At 45.2% G+C, this 20,590-nt stretch overlaps 1 protein-coding gene across 2 annotated transcripts; it reads left to right on the top strand.

Annotated features, from left to right (window-relative positions):
• The first annotated feature begins 9,057 nt into the window (after positions 1-9,057).
• On the top strand, positions 9,058-19,817 carry LOC101736594 (zinc finger protein on ecdysone puffs). Of its 2 annotated transcripts, XM_004932969.5 has the most exons (11): positions 9,058-9,321; positions 9,469-9,771; positions 10,749-10,912; positions 11,490-11,751; positions 12,048-12,315; positions 12,493-12,614; positions 13,150-13,316; positions 13,716-13,887; positions 16,125-16,284; positions 16,577-16,696; positions 17,419-19,817. In XM_004932969.5, the coding sequence occupies exons 2-11, from the start codon at positions 9,475-9,477 to the stop codon at positions 17,634-17,636; spliced, it is 1,950 nt and encodes a 649-aa protein (XP_004933026.1). In that variant the 5' UTR covers positions 9,058-9,321; positions 9,469-9,474; the 3' UTR covers positions 17,637-19,817. The 2 variants fall into 2 exon arrangements, with proteins under 2 accessions (XP_004933026.1, XP_012551670.1); XM_012696216.4 differs by lacking the exon at positions 10,749-10,912 and having other exon boundaries at positions 9,069-9,321.
• Positions 19,818-20,590: the final 773 nt, after the last annotated feature.

Here is a 20,590-nt window from a genome sequence, read left to right as displayed (position 1 = left end):
TATGAAAAACCTAAGACTCTACTGAATCGGTTAATTGTTTTGTTACTATATACTAATTTGTACACCTTAAAACATAAATAAAGAGTCACAATTGTTCCCAGCCATTCAAATACATCGTAATTAACATATTATTGTAAATAAGTAATTCACAAAAATTCAGTGATATATAAACATTTCCAAGAAATGGTTTTACAAATAGGTATTTATGTTTTTATTAAATCTATACTAATATTACAAAGCTCAAACGTTTGTTTGTTTGTTTGAACGCACTAATCTCAGGAACTACTGGCCCGATTTGAAAAATTCTGTCAATGTCAGATAGACTGATGTCTAACTCATTTATTGAAGAAGGCTACAAGCTATATAACATCAGAATTATTCCTCTTTAAAAAATTCCGCGACAGCATCTATCTAATATATAAAATTCTCGTGTCACGGTGTGCGTGATTGAACCCCTCCGAAACGGCTCAACCGATTTTCGTGAATCTTAGCGTGCATATCGGCCAGGGTGGAGAATCGGACAACATCTATTTTTCATCCCCCTAAATGTTAAGGGTGGTCCACCGCAAAATTTTTTTTAGACAATTTTTTTTTTTAGCATATAAAAATACATACAACCCTAAATTTTCACCCCTCTACAATCAACTCCTATTTTGTATTTGTTAATTATAAACTAATTTTTTGGCATGATTTTTATTTTTATTTTGTCATGAATTTAAATAAAAAATCTGATGTTAATCTAAATTTTTCATCCCTCTATGATCGAGCCCTATTTTTTATTTGTTAATTATAAACTTAAATTTTTTTGGCAATATTTTTTTATCTTGTCATGACAAAATAAAAAAATTCATATTACTCTCAATTTTCACTCTAATACGATCAACCCTTATTTTTCCATGCCGATTTTTATTTATTTTATTCTATGCACAGGTTGCAAGATGGCAATCAAATATTATAATTGTATTACGATAAATTCTTATTCAGAGTTTATAATTTCAAGTTCCTTTTTTTTTTTTTTTTTTTTTTCGGGTAGAGGGCCGAACCTCCTACGAGGTCCCCGCGCAAAAGGGGCGCGCGGGGTATGTGAGACTCAACGATCTGCATGGTGTTGTGAGCAGACCGCGGGCCCAAGGATTTTAGGACCCACCCACTAAACGACTCCCCTGCACTCTTACACCCGACGCCCGATCCCCTCCGAGGTCAGAACTCGGATGAGGTAGGGGGGCTACCGCGGTCAACACTACAACCAGACGGCGCGGCTCACCCCAAGGACGCCCAGCCGACGGAGCCTTCGAGGCGAATCGAAGGCTCTGAAACGTCGGCCGTCTCGGTACGGCAGCCCGTCGGGCCGCCCAGACGGTGCCGCTGGTGTCCCGGAATACCCCGCTGGACCAGAACCAGCCTGCCGGGTCGGGACGCGATACACCGTCGACCGGTCGCTCTATTCACTCCACGGCAGCGCGCTAGAGTGCTGGTAGCGCGCCGCGCGGCCTCACCCCCTCAGGTCGCCCCTTGACCTTCACCGGGGGGAGGCCGCCACCTACAGGGGCCGGGACGTGCGGGCGTATTCCCGCCTCCGGCCCCCGGCTCGACGGCGACGGATCGGTGCGGAAAGGGAAGAGCTCTCCCTCTCTCGCTCCGCCGCCTCCTTCTGCGAGATGGTGGACTCGCAGAAGTCGAGCATCGCCTTCCAGGACGCGTCGCTGCCGAGCATCGTAGCCACGACGCGCGGCAGCGAGAGGTCCTCACCTATGACCGCGACGAGGGCGGCGCGTTGCTCGTCGAATCCAGAGCAACGCGCCAGCGTGTGTTCCGCTGTGTCATCCTCGTCGCGGTCCGCGCAGTGATGGCACTGCGCCGTCGGTTCCCTTCCGGCTATCTTGTGCAAGTACCGGCCAAAACAACCATGGCCGGTCAACATTTGCGTCAGCCGGAAGGTGAGGCATCCGCGGTCGCGGCCCACCCAGTCCGCGAGGACCGGACGGACCGCCTCGACGGTACGGAGGCCGGCCGACGGGTCCGCCAAGCGGCGAGACCACGCCTCCAGCACGGACCGCCGAGATTGGAGCCTCCGCGCTCGAACTACTGCTTCGCCGGGGCGCCCTTCCCCCCTAGAGCGGAGGTCGCTACGCCACCGGTAATCGGCAGCGAGCGCCTCCGCCTCCAGGTCCCAGGGTGGCGCCCCGGCGAGCAAGCACGCCGCCTCGAAGGAGACGGTGCGGTATCCTCGGATCGCCCTGACCGCGATCGCGCGCTGTGGACGTCGCAGCGCGGCGACGTTCTCGCGGGTCAGGGCGTGGCACCATACGGGAGCGCCGTATAGTGCCATCGACCGCACCACCCCCATGTAGAGGCGGCGCGCCACCTGATCGGGACCCCCGACGTTTGGAAGGAGCCGGCTCAAAGAGCCGGCCGTTGCCATCAGCCGAGGGCCCAACTTCTCAAAGTGAGCGCGGAAGTTCCACCGACCGTCCAGTTCGAGGCCGAGGTACCGAAGACCGGTCACCCCGACCCCGACGCAGACGCCTCCGATCACGAGGTGGGCACCCACAGGCGGCGCTCGTCCCGGCCCGTGAAAGAGCAGGGCCTGGGTTTTGTCGAGCGCCACCTCGAGCCCCAACCGTCGGATCCTAGTGACGACGTGTGCCACGCCTGCGCACGCCAGACGGGCAGACTCCCGGTAGTCCCTCCCCGGAGCCACGACCAACGTGTCGTCAGCGTAACAAATTACGCTGAGCCCGGGGAGGGGTCCCCGAATGACGCCCCGCAGGACCCAGTCGTAGCCGATGTTCCACAGCAGGGGGCCCAGGACGGACCCCTGCGGAACACCGCGCTCGACGGGGAAGCGGTACATCGCCCCACCGTGTCCGATGCACTGGATCGACCTGCCCTCGAGGTAGGAGCCGATCAGTCGGCGGAGGTATGCGGGGACGCCGTGATACTCCAGCGCCCCCGCGATCACCGACCAGGGCAGGGTGTTGAAGGCGTTCCTTACATCTAAGGATAACGCCATCGCCACCCCGCCCCGGGATACGGCTTCGTCGGAGAGGGCCCTCACGCGCAGAATCGCGTCGATAGTCGAGCGGCCCTCTCTGAAGCCGTACTGCTCCGCCGAAAGATCGGGACCCGTCTCGGTCAGGTGCCGGACGATGCGGGCCGCGACGATCCTCTCGAGCATCTTGCCCGCTTCGTCCAGCAACACGATGGGGCGATAGCCCCCGGGTGAGTCCGCGGGGCGCCCGTCCTTCCGCAGAAGGACCAGTCTGCCCGTCTTCCATTTCGACGGGAACCGTCCCGACTCGAGGCACGCTTCGAAAAGCCCCCCGAGCCGGTCCCCTAGGGCCTCGAAGGCCAAGCTCCAGACCCGGCCGTGAACGCCGTCAGGGCCGGGGGCCGCGTCCTTCGCTCTCATTCTGGACACGGCCGCATGGATCTCCGCCCCCGTGATAGGGGGAGGGGGCTCCTCGGCAGCGGGAACGCTGGGGCGACGCGGTGGCGTGCCCCACGTGGCGTCCATCTGGGGGGGCTCAAAGTCCCCCCCTGCTGCCGGCGGGAAGAGTGCCGCAACAATTTCCCGCAGCTGCCGAGGCTGGAGCCGCTCGGTCACGGGGAGCGCCCACGGCTGCAGTTTCCTGCGAACCATCTTGTATGGGCGCCCCCAGGGATCTTCGTCGAGCGACTCCAGGAGAGTCTTCATGCTCTGCTTCTTGGCCTCGCCGATGGCCAGCTGCAGCGCCGTCTGCTTTTGACGACAGTCAGCGTGCAGCTGGGCCGCCGTCTCCGCGAACGCAGCGTCGCGACGACGGCGGCGGCGGTGGCGTGCGCTCCGGCGGCGCGCCCTCACGCACTCCTCGCGGAGTCTTGCGATCTCGGGCGACCACCAGAACGCACCCCCACGTGGTGCTCGGGGGCCGACCCGGGGCATGGCGGCATCGCAAATGTTTGCCATGGTGCCCCGGAACCAGTCGACCTCCGCATCCACGTCCGCGAGCCGCGCGGGTTTTGGCGCCCACGCAGCAACAGCGGCCGCCTCCATCAGCAACTCCTTGTTCATCCTTTTCAAGGCCCACCTGGGGAACGAACGGGGCGCACCTTGCGGGAGCTCCTCCTCACCGCGGGCGCCCGCGGCTGACGACGAAGACAAGGAGGAGGCGGAGAGCTCAAATCGGACGTATCTGTGGTCCGAGAGCGTCTCCGCCCCCTCGAGTACGCGCCAGCCGCGGGTGCGGCGCACGGCGGACGGGGACGCGAACGTCACGTCCACGTGGGATTCCCCGTTCCACCGCACGCAAGTCGCGACCGTGCCTCTGTTTAGGAGACAGAGGCTGGTCGCGATCGCCCACTCCGAAAGGGCCTCGCCTCGCGCATCCGTGCGGGGGGAACCCCAAGCCGTGCACTTGGCATTGAAGTCCCCCGCTACGATGACAGGGCGGGACCCGAGGCGGTGTAAAAGCGCCTCGAGCCCGCCCAGAAACCGCTCGAACTCGGCGAGGCTCCTGTTCGGAGAAAAGTACGCCCCGATCACGACGGTCCCGTCGATCCTAGCCGCGACGTACCCGGGTCCCCTGGCCACCATATCCAAGGGGGGTAACGCCGCGGACTGTCTCAACACAATGGCCACGGAGCCGTCGACGTCCCCGATCCAGCAGTCCTGGTCGGTGGGGACGAAGTACGGCTCCGCGGCGACAGCGACGTCGATTGACCACTCCGCCATGGTGTGGACGAGGAGATCCTGTGCCCTGGCGGAGTGGTTCAAATTACTTTGGAGGAAGCGATGGACGCAACCCATTACGGGGCTACGTCCATCACTCCCTCGTCTGTCCCGCCTTGCGGCTGCTCTGGTGCCGCGGCGGGAGCTGACTCACCGGCTGCCCTTTTTGCAGCCGGCTTCTTTTTCTTTCCGCCCCTCCTCGTTTTTGTAGAGGAGGGGGCGGATTTACACGCCGGGCCCCCGGCCCGGTGGTCGGCCTTCCTTTTGGCCGCGTCGCACAAGACGCAGTGCGGCGCGGCTGTGGTGCAGGAGGCTGCCTTGTGCCCCGGTTGGCCGCAGCGGAAACACAAGCCGCTGCGGTCCACGGTCGACGGGCACTTGGCGAGGCCGTGGCCGGTGCCGAAGCACCGAAGACAGCGCCACGGCCTGGCATCCTGCAGCTGCACGTGGGCCACTACCCAGCCCACGCGCAGCCTTCCTGGGCTGTCGGAAGGCCGCCCCTGTGGAGGGGTGGCGAGGAGGGTCGCCGTTGCAATCGGGCAACGCGCCCACGCCGTCCGGGTTCCGGAATATGTCACCCGGAGCTCTCCGACTTTGACGTCGGCGAGGGCGCAGTTGCCCTGCGACGCGATGGCCGCGGCGACCTCCTCTTTCGTGGCGCACTCGTCGAGGCCCGTGATTTTTACTTCTCCCATCTTCACGGGCCGCGCGATGCGCACCACCTCGGGGTCCGGCAGGATCTCCCTCAGCCGGGCCGCCAATTTTTCGGCCGCGGCGTTTGTGTTGGGGCCGGGGCACTCTATAAGACGAGCCCCGTTGGCCGTCTGCCGGACCTTGATGCCCCCCTCCACGCCGAGGGCGTCCACATTCACGCCGCCGCGCGCCTGGGTCATCACCTCGTGGTAGGTGATGCCCTTTTCTTTGCCGGCGGGCAGCAGCTCCACTACCACTGCAGCCGACCGCGGGGCGCGCGGCCTCCTTCTTCCAGTTCGGCCCCTCGGCTCCGCTCGACCCTCTTGGCGGGGAGCGGCGGCCGCAGGGGCGGGCTTGGGGCGCGGCGCAGGAGGCGCCGCCACCTTTTTGGGCCCGCGCCGCACTACCGTCGTCCAGGCCTCTTCCATATTGGCCGGGGCAGGGGGCAGTGGGCGGGGCAGGGGGGTCGGGGCCGGTTTGGCGGCGTTGACGCCCCCCTTCTTCTTATTTCGGCTCCTGCCGGGCCCCGCCTTCGCAGGCTGGGACGGGGCAGGAGCAGTCGTCTTAGTCTTCCGCTGGCCGGTGACTGGTGCTCCTGAGGGGGCGGGTTTTGGTGCCCCCGTATTTTGTTGGTTCCGCGATGGTCCAGGCTTGGCCGGAACAGTAGCCGAGGCGACCGGGCGTGCCGCAGGTGTCGCGCCCTTTGTAGGGCCGCCATACGTTCTGACGGCCACTGTTTTCCGGGGTGCTGGCACGGGCGCACTGCCTTTCGCCTCATGGGCGAGGGGCGGCCTCGCACGCTCCACCCTGGAGCTGCGTGCTTCCTGTATGAGGAGCTGCCGCCTCAGCTCCTCGACCTCAGTGAGGCCTTCTACTTCGGGCGGAGGAAGGACAGGGGCCGAGCTGCGTTGCCGCTCAATGAGGTCGGCAACCATCGTTCGCAACTCGGCCATGTCCACTCTAAGTTGCCCATTCGCCGCCTGAAGTTGGCCATTCTCGGCCGATACTTGCTCGAGGCGGGTGTGCAGCAGGGCCACTTCCTGCCGCAAGCCCGCCGTCTCCACGGTTGTGGTGCGGTCCACAACGTCCTGCAGCCTCTCCTCCAGTGTGGCGGCCGCCGATTTCATGGCCGACACTTCGGTGCCCTTGAGGCCTCCAGTCGATTTGGCTGCAATAGTCGCAACTATTTTGCCAACTATCTGACAAGATCGGAGGGGGTCAGAGGGACCCACCAACGTCAGGGCTCTCTGTAGGCGCTCAATCTCTTCTAGCTTCCTTTCCTTTTTATTTTTCGCCTCACGGCAGGCGGCCCTGGACTGCGCCGAAGAGGCAGCGTCCAGTCCGCAAGACGACGGCTTGTCAAAGTCAGTGGCGGGCGGCGCCGAAGCAGCCGCCGGTCCTTCTGCCAACGCCATGTACTTGGCGCTGGAAGGCTCTCCTTCCGACGAGTCGGACTGAGCGGAGGATGCCGGCTGTCGAGCCGACTTCCGCTTCCGTCGTGTCCGCTGTCGGGTGCTGTCCACTAACAGCGCTGGCGTCTCCCGCCCACTAGACGCATCGCCCCTCGCGGAGCTCCGCGCCGAGTGCAACGAGATCAAACTCTCGCAGCGCTCGAGTAGCACGGTTGGGACTCTGTCCCTTACGCGACCCGTGCTGTCGCCCCCTTCCTCGTGGCAGTGTGTGCCCCCCCCAGAAACGGTGGGGCAGCGTGCGGCCGATCGCTCGACCGCACGGAGGGATTCTCCCCCCGCGGAGCGGGAGGTACCCTCCTGGGGTAATAAGTTCTTCACAGGTGCCATTTTTCATTTTTCCTTTTTGATTAACCAGGGGTCGGTCCCCTGGGGTCTGGTTGGTACCCTTGGGACTGGACTCCCTCCAGCCATTCATCCCATCGCCGGGCACCAGAGCTTAGGATTGGGGCATTTTTTAAAGAGGTTTACGTCCTCGCGGCCCCGTGCCTCGCGGCAGCGGCCCCCGTCCCCCACGCGGTGAGGATTACGGGTTGGCCGGCGGCCCGCCGAGTGCAACGAGCAACACGGCAGACCACCGCCCGACGCTCAAAAGAGCAGCAACGACGAAGCCACGCCGGTATACCGGTACCCCCCTCTGGAGGGCGTGCCCCTGTAGCCGAAGCCGGGGACATGGCGACCAGCGGCCGGAAGATGCGTAAGCAACGCCGGCTCACTTCTCCATCGAAGGGCAGGCCAAAAGTGGCCCACCACCACCCATGGGTTACGTCCGAAACAGGTCGGACGTGACCCGAAGAAAAACAAAAAAGGGGGGAAAAGGGGACAAGAGAGGGAGCCCGAGCGTCTCCAGGAGGAACACCCTTCAGCGAGTGAAGGGCGTGGAGAGCCCGCAACTCCCCCTGCTGGTTTTGGTCCGCGTCATCCGATCTCTTTCGTTGCAAAGCCTAACTAGGCTACCCTACTCCTACACCTAGCCTACCTACCTAACACCTAGAAATCCTTGCAACGAAAAAGACCGGACGATACCCCTGGGAGTGGGACTGTTCCCAGAGGATCCCGTTATCCGCCACCTACGGACGCGCCCGGTGGAAGTCCAGCAAAACTCCCCCACAGACGGAGCCCCCGGCCACGCAGAGTGCGCGCCGGGGGGCCCGCCCAGGTCCCTCGGGTAATTTCAAGTTCCTATATTTATGTTTTTTTTTTAAATTCAATTTGATCTCTCGCCCTCGCCGGTCGACTATCTATTTTTCATACCCCTAAGTGATAAGGGTTGTCCACCCCAAACATTTCACTGGTGGTAGGACCTCTTGTGAGTCCGCACGGGTAGGTACCACCGCCCTGCCTATTTCTACCGTGAAGCAGTAATGCGTTTCGGTTTGAAGGGTGGGGTAGCCGTTGTAACTATACTGAGACCTTAGAACTTATATCTCAAGGTGGATGGCGCATTTACGTTGTAGATGTCTATGGGCTCCTCTAACCACTTAACACCAGGTGGGCAGTGAGCTCGTCCACCAATCTAAGCAATAAAAAAAAAAAACTTTTATTTGTTGGATTTTTTTTTTTTGTTATAATGAGGTATTATATGGTTGAATGAGGTTTTTTTTCTACACTAGAATTTCTCTAAGAATCTTATATAAGGCAACACAACGTTTGCCGGGTCAGTTAGTATGTCTATATTTAAAGGTTGGTTCACTATAACGTTTTTTATGCTAACCAAATTTGTTCTAAAAACCATTATTTGTGAAGGTGTTTTTATTAAGATGTTATTCATTACAACATTGAAACACCCAATCACTTCAAGATAGGCTTTGACAATTATAGATTTTTCTGGATTTCTCCAGGATCCCATCATCAGATCTTGATGATTACAGGACCATTCGGGAAGTCTACCATTTCGAAAAAAAAAAAGAAAAAAGAATTATCAGGTTCAAGCATTCTCGAGAAATCGGTGAACATACATATATAAAAAATTATGGTCGAATTGAAAACTTCCTCATCTAAAGTCGGTTAAAAAAAAAAGCGTGATTTTGGTACCTTAAATAGCTCCTTAACATTCTATAATTCAAAAATATTTTCACTTACCACGTAAATGAAGAGACGAGTAAAATTTAGCGTTATGCCAAAGTAACTATTCCACGCGAACGAAGTTGTGGGCAAAACTAGTGTATTACATATTTTATCTATGATTTATGTGGTATTGTTGGCTTGTTGGCAGCACTGCTGCCCGACGCGACCGGCAGCCATTCGCCATATTGCGTAGAGATTTGTACCAACATTCATTAGCTGACTTTGCTTTTGTAATTCCTACTTTCGTCGTGGTACTGTTCGAAATATTTCGTGTTTAATTGCTATTTAATCTAGTCAATAACTCTGATCAGTGATTTCATTTCATATAAATTCTTGTTTGCGTCATTTTCAATCAAAACCCGAACGGATTCCAGTAAAATTGTAAGTTACGACTTTCGATTTAACACTAAATGCTACATGATTAACTAATATTTTATCACATCTATCAGGCCAAGCGCTGAATAGTCATAGTTTGAATGTAGTATTTTTTAGGAAAAAGCTTTAACAAAATACCGTTTCTTCTCTTAGACAAAGATGGCGAACCGCAGACCACAACCGGGACGCCGTACGGACTTCGGTAGAAACGACCGTGGGAAAAACTTTCCACGTAACAATGTGTCCCCGTGGCAGTCCGGAGGCCCGGGGGAGCGGTTACCCAACCTTTTCCCTCTGGCTGGAGGCTCCGCCGAGGCCACGCTGGCTCTTGCCAGTAACCTCCTTAATTTGTTCCAACCGAAGCAGAACCCGGTCCCATCGCTCCTAGACATGCCCATTAGAAGGGACTTTGGGCCTAATATGGGTCGGTTTGACCGTGGGTATGAGCCTAATAGGGTGAGTGTGATTTAGTATAGGAAATGTGCTTAGCTTTTCTCTTTCAAAGAGTCTGATAGACGGTAATCAGTGCTATATTCTCATTAAATAAAGACCAGGCTTAAATTAAAATAAGCACATCAAATTGCTTCTTTTAATTAAATCTGGTGATCTGTGCAATCAAAATATGGTGAATTATGATTAGACCAAAGTATAATAAACACATTATTTCACTTCAGGCAATTCAATAAATAAACATTAAAATTTAGTCTGCCTAAATTTAACAATAGAAATCGTATTTGATGAATGCATGTGTGTGATTAAAACAAGTTGTGTTTATATATAAATTATAAATGTAGGTATTGAAACTGTTTTAACATAATAGACTATTATTAATCTATTTTGTACTGTAAGGCTTTTTACAACATAGTCAAAATTGTTATCCTCATTTAAAAAAATTAACATGAATTATGAGATTTATATTTAAAAAATTTAAGTATCCTATATACTTTGCCTTCTTACTACATTTGAAAAATATATTGGAATCGAACCTTTGTTATTTTGTCTCAGAACAATTGCAATTTTTGAGACTTGAAATTAAGTAGTAACTTAATCCTGTAAAAACTAGAAGTTGTATCTAATTAATTATTATTTTACTGAGTTAACTGGTTTTCATGGTTACAGCAGAACTGAGTGGAACGGTGGGACCAACAAGTCTTGACAAAAAAAGCTGTACTTCTCGAAAGTTGATATCAACATTAATCTTCTTTTAAAATGCTGAAAATGATTCATTCAATGTTAATCTGTGAATTTTTCTAGTTGTTGTCAAACACCATTTTTAATGCAATTAATAAAATTCCCAAAATTCAAATTCAGTTGCCAATATAGACCCTGTGAAATTTTGTGTCAAGTACCTTTTTGGAAAATTGCAGTTCCTCCTCCGGACATGCTAGTCCAAAATTTTTCGAACTAACAATATTCTAATGAATTCCCTTTAGATGGGCAATCATGGTAATTTCCGGCGTACGGGAAATTACAATCGCGCTGGTGAGCGTATCAACATGAATCGTAAACCGTTCAGGCCCAATGAAGGGCAACGGCAGCATAACAAGAACTCCCCGAAAAAGGAAACCGATTCTAAAGCTAAGCCTGTTAAGGAGAGGTAAGGATTTCCTCCTGGTGGTCACACCTATCTTCTGAGCCTCTTTGGGCTACACTTCACATAGTTCCGTTCACCAGCTGATTAATTTTTATTTAGCCAATTGGTGACTGTCTTTGGGATAGTTTTCTTGGCATTTCATTGTTTCTCAATATTGAAACTTTCAATTATATTTCAAAAGACCGTCGTCTTTGTTGACAGGTTGTCTGTCTGTATTGTCCAGTAATTGGGCCATTTGTATGTTTGCGAAAAATTGTTCCTGACTAAATAAATAATTTAAACATGATTGGAGTCTTCGAGCATTTTTGTGCCTTTTGGTATAAAAATGTGCACTTAAATTGTGTTTAATATTGATTTTATACAGTTGCAATGCTTAGAAACATCTAAAATAGAGATCTTTTCAATCATCAGCAATTTCTGAATTATATTTGAGTCATAAATCTTCCCATTAAAAATGTATTAAAAGCTTAACTCCTAATCATACTCACTGAATCAAATTGTGGTGTGATAAGTGCAGAAGTGACAACATAAAATTATATAGTGAATGTTTTCATGCATTCACAAACTTAGTTATTCACAGTGAACAAGAAGAGAAGACTACTGAGACTGACAAACCTGAAAATGAGAGAAAAGCGCCGGAAGAGGATGAAAAGCAAGATGTTCCTAAAACGCGCTATGATGACATCAACTCAAAGCTGCTGAAATGTCACATCTGCCACAAGAGCATGTGGGATGGACGTTCATTTGAGAATCATCTCAGTGGAAGAGCTCATGCCATTATGATGCAGAAGACTGTTGAGAGCTATGCTCTTACTGCTGATACAATGAGACAAGAATATAAGGTTAGAATGTATATTTATTTATAGATTAGCTAAAATGATCTCATTTAACACAATCTGAAGTAGGTACAGGTGCAACATTCTGATGTAAATACTGCATTTTAGTTAGACATAAGTTTTTGTGTCTATAAACTTTTTATTCTCATCTAGTCGAAACGCCTATCCTGTATAGAAATAAATTTGCACAGTGCAAAGAGTTGTATGTACCTCAGAAGTACATAGAGAATAACATTCTTATCAAGAACTTTTTAGTGTGAATAATAGTTATAATTAATTAAATTTATTATATATTTTAATAGATTCGTGAGATGAAACGCACCCGCAAATCTGGTCAGCAACCAGCTAGAGACTTCTACTGTGCTATGTGTGATATGTATGCAGCCAATGGAGCAGCTCACCGGACTACCGTTGGACACCGGAAGCTTAAGAAATACCTACATCCCTTCTGTAATACTTGTCACAAGGAGTTGCCAACTAGAATTGAGTTAGATGAACACCGTCTCACTGCTGAACATTTGCGTGCAATTCAAGATAAACAAGATGTACTTTCAAAGCCCAAGCCTGAAAGTAAGTACTATACCATATCAATATTTTTGACTTCTTTGATTTATAGAGTTATACAGTATTTATACCACTAAGTAATCCTAAATTTCATTTTGTGCAGCAGATAGTATTCCAAATCAAAAACAATTAGATTTTTTTTCTGCAATAGGGCTAGAACTAATCCTAAATTTCATTTGTTAGTGTTGATGATTTCAACTTTGGGCATGGAGCAGTCATACCTGTGTGAGCGTCGTCAGCGTAGACCACGCAGGGATGATGTTCAAGAAGAGAAGCATGATGATAATGATAAAACTGATGAACAGGTAGTTAAAAATATATTTGTGTATTGGTAGTATTGTGAAATCGTCGTGGCCTAAAGGATAAGACGTCCGGCGCATTCGTGTTGAGCGATGCACCAGTGTTCGAATCCCGCAGGCGGGTACCAATTTTTCTAATGAAATACATACTCAACAAATGTTCACGATTGACTTCCACAGTGAAGGAATAATATCGTGTAATAAAAATCAAACCCGCAAAATTATAATTTGCGCAATTACTGGTGGTAGGACCTCTTGTGAGTCCGCGCGGGTAGGTACCACCACTCCACCTATTTCTGCCGTGAAGCTGTAATGAGTTTCGGTTTGAAAGGTGGAGTAGCCGTTGTAACTATACTGAGACCTTAGAACTGATATCTCAAGGTAGGTCGCGCATTTACGTCGTAGATGTCTATGGGCTCCAGTAACCACTTAATACCAGGTGGGCTGTGAGCTCGTCCACCTATCTGAGCAATAAAAAAAAATCCAAAGGTTCTAATTCTAATCAAAGTGACATCCAGACTAAAGATATTGTGTTTTATAGCAAACTGACACTGAAAACAAAGAAAAGATTGAAAATGAAGATCAAGAGATGAAAGATGTGAGTGAGAAGGCTGACAGTAAACCTGTTGATGATGAAAAGGTCATCCTGGACTTCAAAGAAGATGATGATCTCAGCTATGTTACTCAGGATATGTTCCCAAGTTACAGGTAAAATTCATAAGAAATTTTATATTTTCATTTTTGTACATGTGTCGTAAATTATCTCAGAAAATTTAAAATATTATGGTGTATATCTTAACAACATAGACTGTCTCTAAATACAAATACATGTCACATAGATTCACCATCGGTACTTCTCTTGGCATTTCCTGTCTTTCAATACTAATACCAATCACTGTCTTTGTCGAACTTCTAAAATGTGACAAAGGGTTTCAGTGAATAAATTAACTCACAAACAACAAATATATGATAAGAGTATTTATTAGCAAATGAAATATAAAGACAAATACATTTTTAAAATGTTTTTCTGTACGTACAGATATGATTCTAGGACACTAGGTGTAAAATATGAATTGCAAAGCTTTAAACTATTTTTATCACTTCCAGTACGGAACGTGGTGTTGGTCAATCGTTCCTGACTGAGTTCCGCTGCATACAATGCAAGCTGTGCAAGAAGCTCCTTGACTCGCAGGAAACTGCTGATGTGCACTTGAGAACCTGGAGACATCACGTTTTCTTCTTGAAGATGCTTTCTGAGAAGACTGGACACAAACCAGCGGTATGTTATTACTCTTATCTAAAGTATATCATAAATGGTTTAAAATGTATAATTAAATGATGGTTTTTTGCGTTAAGAATGCAGTGAGTCATCATTTTTCGCCGGTCTAGCCCCGCCCTGAAGCAATCAACTTTTTTCAAATTACAAGGTTAAGTTCACAGTGACCAGTTGAAGGCATAGCTTCGAATGCGTTGTGTCCTGTAATTGACTAATTTATATTTAAAAGAAATTAATACCTCACCAATTCGTAAAAAGTGGTTCGGTAATTCATAGTAGAGAGAAAAGTAATTCTTAACAAAGTCTTAATTTAAATGACATATGGCACTGAAACGTGGACGTTGACTGTAGTCTGGTCCGTAAATTCAGTCGCTCAGCGTGCCATGAAAAGGTGTAGTTTCGGAGTTTCTTTCATGAATCGGAAATCTGTCAAAGAACCAAAGTAACCGACATAGCCCTAAGGATTAGCAAGCTGAAATAGCAATGGGCTGGACATACGTGTCGCAGAACTGATGGCCGATTGAGCAGACGTGTTCTGGACCGGAGACCACGTACCGGTAAGCCAGCGTTGGGCGTTCCCTTGCCCGTTGGACCAATGACTTGCGGCGATATGCTGGGTGAGATTGGATGCGGAGGGCGGAGGATCGTTCATTGTGGCGGACTATGGGAGAGGCCTACACCCAGCAGTGGAGAGATACAGGCTGATGATGATGATTTAAATGTGACTGGACAACATAGTACAAAAAACAGCAAATGCATGCAGTGTGTCCGAGAGAACAGTATTCTTAGTGAAAAAGAAGAATAAATGGAATACATTGAAATTGTCAATGAAAAAAAAAGGCAAGGAAGTCTATGATTGATAAATTCGATGAATTAGACTAATGTGCTATAAGGAAAAAAGTACACTCAATATATTTCAATAATGACTACCCATAAATTTATGACAATTTGTGAATCTGATGAAGATATTCCAACGTTTAAACGTATGCACCACACTTCACAAAATAATGCATGAGCTATGAGCTGGGATTTAACTTTAATAAACAGGACAATAGAACATTGTTTTGTGGCGGCGTAAATGTCTCAGGCAAATAAAACAACACAGAAAAGCAAACGAAACCATATACTTTCTTAATGAAACGTGAGTAAATGCAGGACATGTTAAATCATAAGGGTGGTTGGATACAATTATAAAAAACAAGAGACATGCTTATCAAGACAGCTTATGGAGTTCTACTGGAAAGGGAAAAAGGTTAATTGTTTTACACATTGGTAGTGACAAAGGATTTGTGGAAGGCGGTCTATTAGTTTTTGAGTCAAAACCAAAGATAATTATGAAGAGATGGTTGGTGACAGGTTCCTTGAGTGGTTCAAAAACATAATGTATAAGTTAAAACCGCTCCCTGCGTTGTTGTCACGGACAACATTCTGTCAAACTCTAGAAAATACCAACGTCCCCTTGGAAAAAACACCAAATAATAGACTGGCTAAAAAGCAAAGGGACATTCATGGACATGAGTTATTTAAGAAATGAATTGTTAAAGAAAGCTGCCGAAGTAGCCCCACAATATGATAAATATTTAATCGATGAAATGGCTAAGAGTAATGGCATTTAAATTCTCCATTTACCTCCTTACCACTGCAAACTGAACCCCATTGAGTTGGTGTGGGCTCTAATAAAAAATTATATTGCTGCCAACAATTCAACTTTTAAGATGACTGTGGTGAAAAAAAAATTTATGACGCAATATGGTTAGTAGAGGATGATTGATGAAAGAAATGCTGAGACAACGTCTTACAAGAAGAAAATACCATGTAGTATTTAGATGACGCTGCAGAAAATTCTTTTATTATAAATACTAACGAGGATACTACCTAGTGTGATAGTGATTAAAATACTAATGACTCAATTTTGATTTTTAAGTTTTAAGTGTATTTTTTAAATTCATAAAACTTTATCTTTAATAATATACTTGGAATTTTAACACCACTGTGAATACACATTTACCCTGCATTTGCTCTGATCACTCACTGCGTTCTTAACACGAACGAACTATAGTGACCTTATAATTTTCAATATCGTTCAAAACTTTATTCTTAATGATCTGTACTAAGTGACAAAACTTATTATAAGAGAAAATATGTACCTTTTATTATTATAGAAGTCTTGTATATGCAACAAAGATCATTATGTTATAACAACCAAACAATTGTAAAAATTTAATTTCTGTTTCTTTTAGGGAACTCAATCCACTGAGAATTCAAATGGGAAACGTCCTTCTGAACGCAACGATCAATCTGGTAACTGGAAGAGACGCAAGACATCTTCCGATCATGAAGGACAAGATTATGAAAATGATAATGACAACGACAATGACAATGACAATGAACATGCTAATGGTATGTATCAAATAACTGGAACTTAATAGCACATTTGAAAATAATTGTATACCACTAAAGAAGATCAGATGAACAATGAGTGTGAAACTATGCCATCCATCTTCATCCATACCATGAAATGAGATCAAAGTATAGTATAATATTATGGCACTTATGCCTCTGAACTGATTTATGATATGAGTTCTGCAGATTCATGTTGCATTGTGTGAGTTTGAAGCATATGAGATATCTGTTTCGACAAAGTGATTTTTGTTTACTGAAGATAAAAGTAAATTATGTATTTATTTCACAGAATATACAGACACAAACCGTGATGAACAATTTGATGACGGTATTCCAAATAACGATGATCTTGAAGATTGGGAGCAGTCGGTTGATGAAATACTGGAAGATGAGAAGAAAGCCCAAGAAGGTAAAAGCTTTTTTAAATTTTCTAAAGTAGTATTGTGGTATGACTTGAATGTATTATGAATCTGTTCATGGATAATTGTTATTGATGCTTGAAACCTTTCTTGTATTTAAGCAATAACTGACTGTGCCTATCTCCTAAACTGGAACATGTGGAAAATTAATGTCTAAAATGCTTTGGCTTCATTTCTGTAGCGTAATCAGGATGATGCTTTAATTAGATGTTTATTCTATATGCTATTCTCTATATTCTAATATATACTTCATATTAGTTTATAATTAGACTTAAAACTTGTATATACTTTATCTTGCTACAATGATCGGACTATACAGCGATGTAAGAATGAAATTACATTATCACATCAAAAGATCTACCTTTGTAAGGTGAGCTCCCATTTTAAGTACATCTACTTTATTTAATCCAAATTGAATACAGAGCGAGCCATAGAACGAATCTAGTTACTGGTGGTAGGACCTCTTGTAAGTCCGCGCGGGTAGGTACCACCGCCCTGCCTATTACTGCCGTGAAGCAATAATGCGTTTCGGTTTGAAGGGCGGGGCAGCCGTTGTAACTACACAGATCTTAGAACTTATATCTCAAGGTGGGTGGCGCATTTACGTTGTAGATGTCCATGGGCTCCAGTAACCACTTAACATCAGGTGGGCTGTGAGCTCGTCCACCCATCTAAGCAACAAAAAAATATATATGAAATTTTTATTTTATAGAACTTGGTGAACCAGATATAAAACCTAAAATAGAACCTGAAGCGACAGCCGAAATCGAGGATCCAGTAGAAGAGAAGCCTGAAGTAGCGGAAGTAATTGAACAGCCCCCAGAAAAAGAAAAAAGTCCTCAATTAGCTCTACCCGTGCCAGATGTGAAACCGAAACCCTCACCGAGAGCTAGAGCACGCGGTAGAGGCAGGGGCCGTGGCAGATATTAGAACAAGTGTATGTTGTCCCAAAACTTGCTAGTTACAGGCAACTAAAATTACTGCTTTGGATAAAAATATTTACTATGCAAGCGAAATAAGGACAGGATTGACTTTCTACCAAATTAATTATCTAAAATAATATCTGTAAATAATCTATAAATGAAATCCTATGTTGATGAATTATGGAAATCCACAAAAAATCTCTTTGAAGTTGTGTTCCAACGGCAAATCCTATTCTTATTTTGATTACATTTTATTTACATTACTGTATTGTGGTAAAATTTTCGCTCATGCAAGTTCACCGACTACCTAATCTAATGTCTAATAACATACACAAAATATTTATATTGTGATGTGAAGGTTTCTGTTTGTCTCCTAAAAGATTTAAGAGTACTAAACTAAATGGAATGAGAGTTTCAAAAGATTTAACTTAAAAAGACAGCTGTAAGTTACAGGACATAATGTATTCCTTGCATGTGTTATTTAAGTATGAAAATTCTCAATATTTAAATAATTATAATTTCAGTATCTTTGCATGTAATAATGGAAATCAAATTGATTTTTACTTTTACTCTGTTTTAAGTTACTTACTTTAAAATTCGACCAACAAAGAAACAGCCACTGTCAAGTAAAATTAAATCAATTTTATCGCCTTTATTATGTTACATAATATTAATCCAAGTTACTCCATTAGTAATTAGATAAAATCATTTTTTTACTTACTTATTTTTAGCGTTTTATTACTTGATTGAATTGAGAATGTTAGATCTCAGTCAATTGATATTTATAACATAAAATTATATTAGAAGTTGTTTAAGCATATTACACCAACTAAAATGATAGTGAACCATCTAAAACAGCTTTGAAAACATTAATTTAATTGCAAGTAAGAGTACCATAGATTGGAGGGAATAAGGACAAATCTGAGATTTTCTTTACAGGCATAGTGGGCATTAATTTTGTGTTGAACTGAATGGTCCAATTTTAAATTGAAGTTTGCAATATTTTTTCTATAATCTAGCAAAACTCAGACGTCTTGTCACTGTCAATTTAAGAAGAAACGATAATTTGTCAATAGGATCGGAAAGCTCTATAATATCGTCTTCAAAACGATTTAATTATCTTGACTATTTGAAATTTGTGTCAAGCAAAGTTTGGATCTATTCAGATAAATAGGTACGTAGGTACCTACCTAAACAACTAAATAGTGCCAATACTCACCAGCCCTATCGAAAAACTATTGTCTCCATATCTGGCCCAATAGTTTTATTTTATTTTTGTGTATATTTTGCAATGAACTATATATAATAATGCATTGTATATGAAAATTTAAACTTCCGGAACCATTTTAATCTCAATTTTATTGGTATTACCCTAAGAAAAACTGCTGAAAATTTGTTTTGGAAATGGAAAGTGTCCCAATCTATGGTACTAAAATATAAGTAACAGTCTTGTGTAATAGTTTTATAAGAAATATGAGAAGAATAGTTCTGCTAAAATTAAAATGTAAACCTTTTTCATATGGCTCACTACCACTTAAAGCGCGATGTATTAAATATAGTCTAGTTATGTAGTGATTTTTATTATTGTGCTTAAAAGGTTGATAATGAAGTAAACGAAATTACCATAAATATTGAATTATGAATAGTACCGTATCTGTTTCTAAACAACCATTTTTTATCAATAGTGCCTTTGGGATAATTTGTGTATAAACTCCATAATAAAAAAAATTTAGAAGCATCAACCTTAATACCATACTTTTGTTGCACAATAATTGGAAGTTCTTCAGAGAACTTAAAGATGTTACTTCATAAACAAACTATTTCTAGGTTAGCTTTTAGCATATCTATTAAACAGTTTAAACTGTTTCGAAAGCCCTGGTATTAGGACTATAACCTTTGTATTCTGACATTATATTGGTAAATTAGTATATAGCTTGATAATACAAGTACAGTTGGCCAAATAAGGTAGTTAGTTGCGTAACTGTATTCACAGGTAGGGCCGTTCTATTTTATATGTTAGTTCGTAGATCCTTATGGCAGAATAATTTGCCTTAGCTGTAGATAAATTTTATTTTTTTCTCTATTGCATATTCATTAAACCTTAATTGTTGTGCTTTTGTATTTTGAGATTATTTGTAATGAATCCCTTATATTCTTACTTATAACTTAAATAAAGCAGTGGTACAAATCATTATTTTTTATTCTTAAAATAATATCTCTACAGTTGAAGTATTGTTGCACTTGCAACACAACAGAAAATAATATTAATTTGCTAAGCTAAACACAAATCTCAAATGAAACATGTCTGATTTACTTCTAGTAAAAAGAGCATTCTGGGATTTGCGTGTAGTTTGTATTATTTTTAAGCAATTAGCCAGTATGAGGGTCCTATTCAGATACTAAATCTGAAAAAAAACTAGAACATTTACACTACAGACCTTTTGCTACAAATATAATTAATTTTGAAACCAACAGTCAATTATTACATGTGCCACTGTAATTCAATAAGCTCATGATATTACAATGTGAACACATTTTTACACTATGACCACTGGGAATTACTAATTAAAGTGAACAATGTATATTTTGACTAGCGACCCGCCCTCGCTTCGCTTCGGAAACATTAAAACACACATGAAACAAAAAAAAAAAAAAAAGTAGCCTATGTTCATCAGGGACAATGTCGGCTTCTAATGGAAAAAGAATTTTTCAAATCGGTCCAGTAGTTTCGGAGCCTATTCAATACAAACAAACAAACAAATCTTTCCTCTTTATAAATATTAGTATAGATATTATTGTCTGTTTATATTCATAATAGTCATGTCTTTGGCAGTGTATATTCGTAATCATAGGTTAAATTATTCTAAAACCACTAGTTTTAGTCATCCCAAAAACGTACAGTGTACATCTAAAACGTTTAAAACTGCACAACCTTAATCTAGACTTTTAGTCTCTCAAGTT

The sequence above is a fragment of the Bombyx mori genome, chromosome 26, assembly GCF_030269925.1.
Source record: "Bombyx mori chromosome 26, ASM3026992v2".
Classification (NCBI taxonomy): domain Eukaryota; kingdom Metazoa; phylum Arthropoda; class Insecta; order Lepidoptera; family Bombycidae; genus Bombyx; species Bombyx mori.
This window is presented reverse-complemented; position numbering and strand designations above follow the sequence as displayed.

Coding starts and splice junctions, on each gene's coding strand:
- LOC101736594 (XM_004932969.5), top strand. CDS start 9,475: ATGGCGAACCGCAGACCACAACCGGGACGCCGTACGGACTTCGGTAGA. Junction 10,913..11,489: donor GCTAAGCCTGTTAAGGAGAG/GTAAGGATTTCC, acceptor AGTTATTCACAG/TGAACAAGAAGAGAAGACTA. Junction 11,752..12,047: donor CAATGAGACAAGAATATAAG/GTTAGAATGTAT, acceptor ATATTTTAATAG/ATTCGTGAGATGAAACGCAC.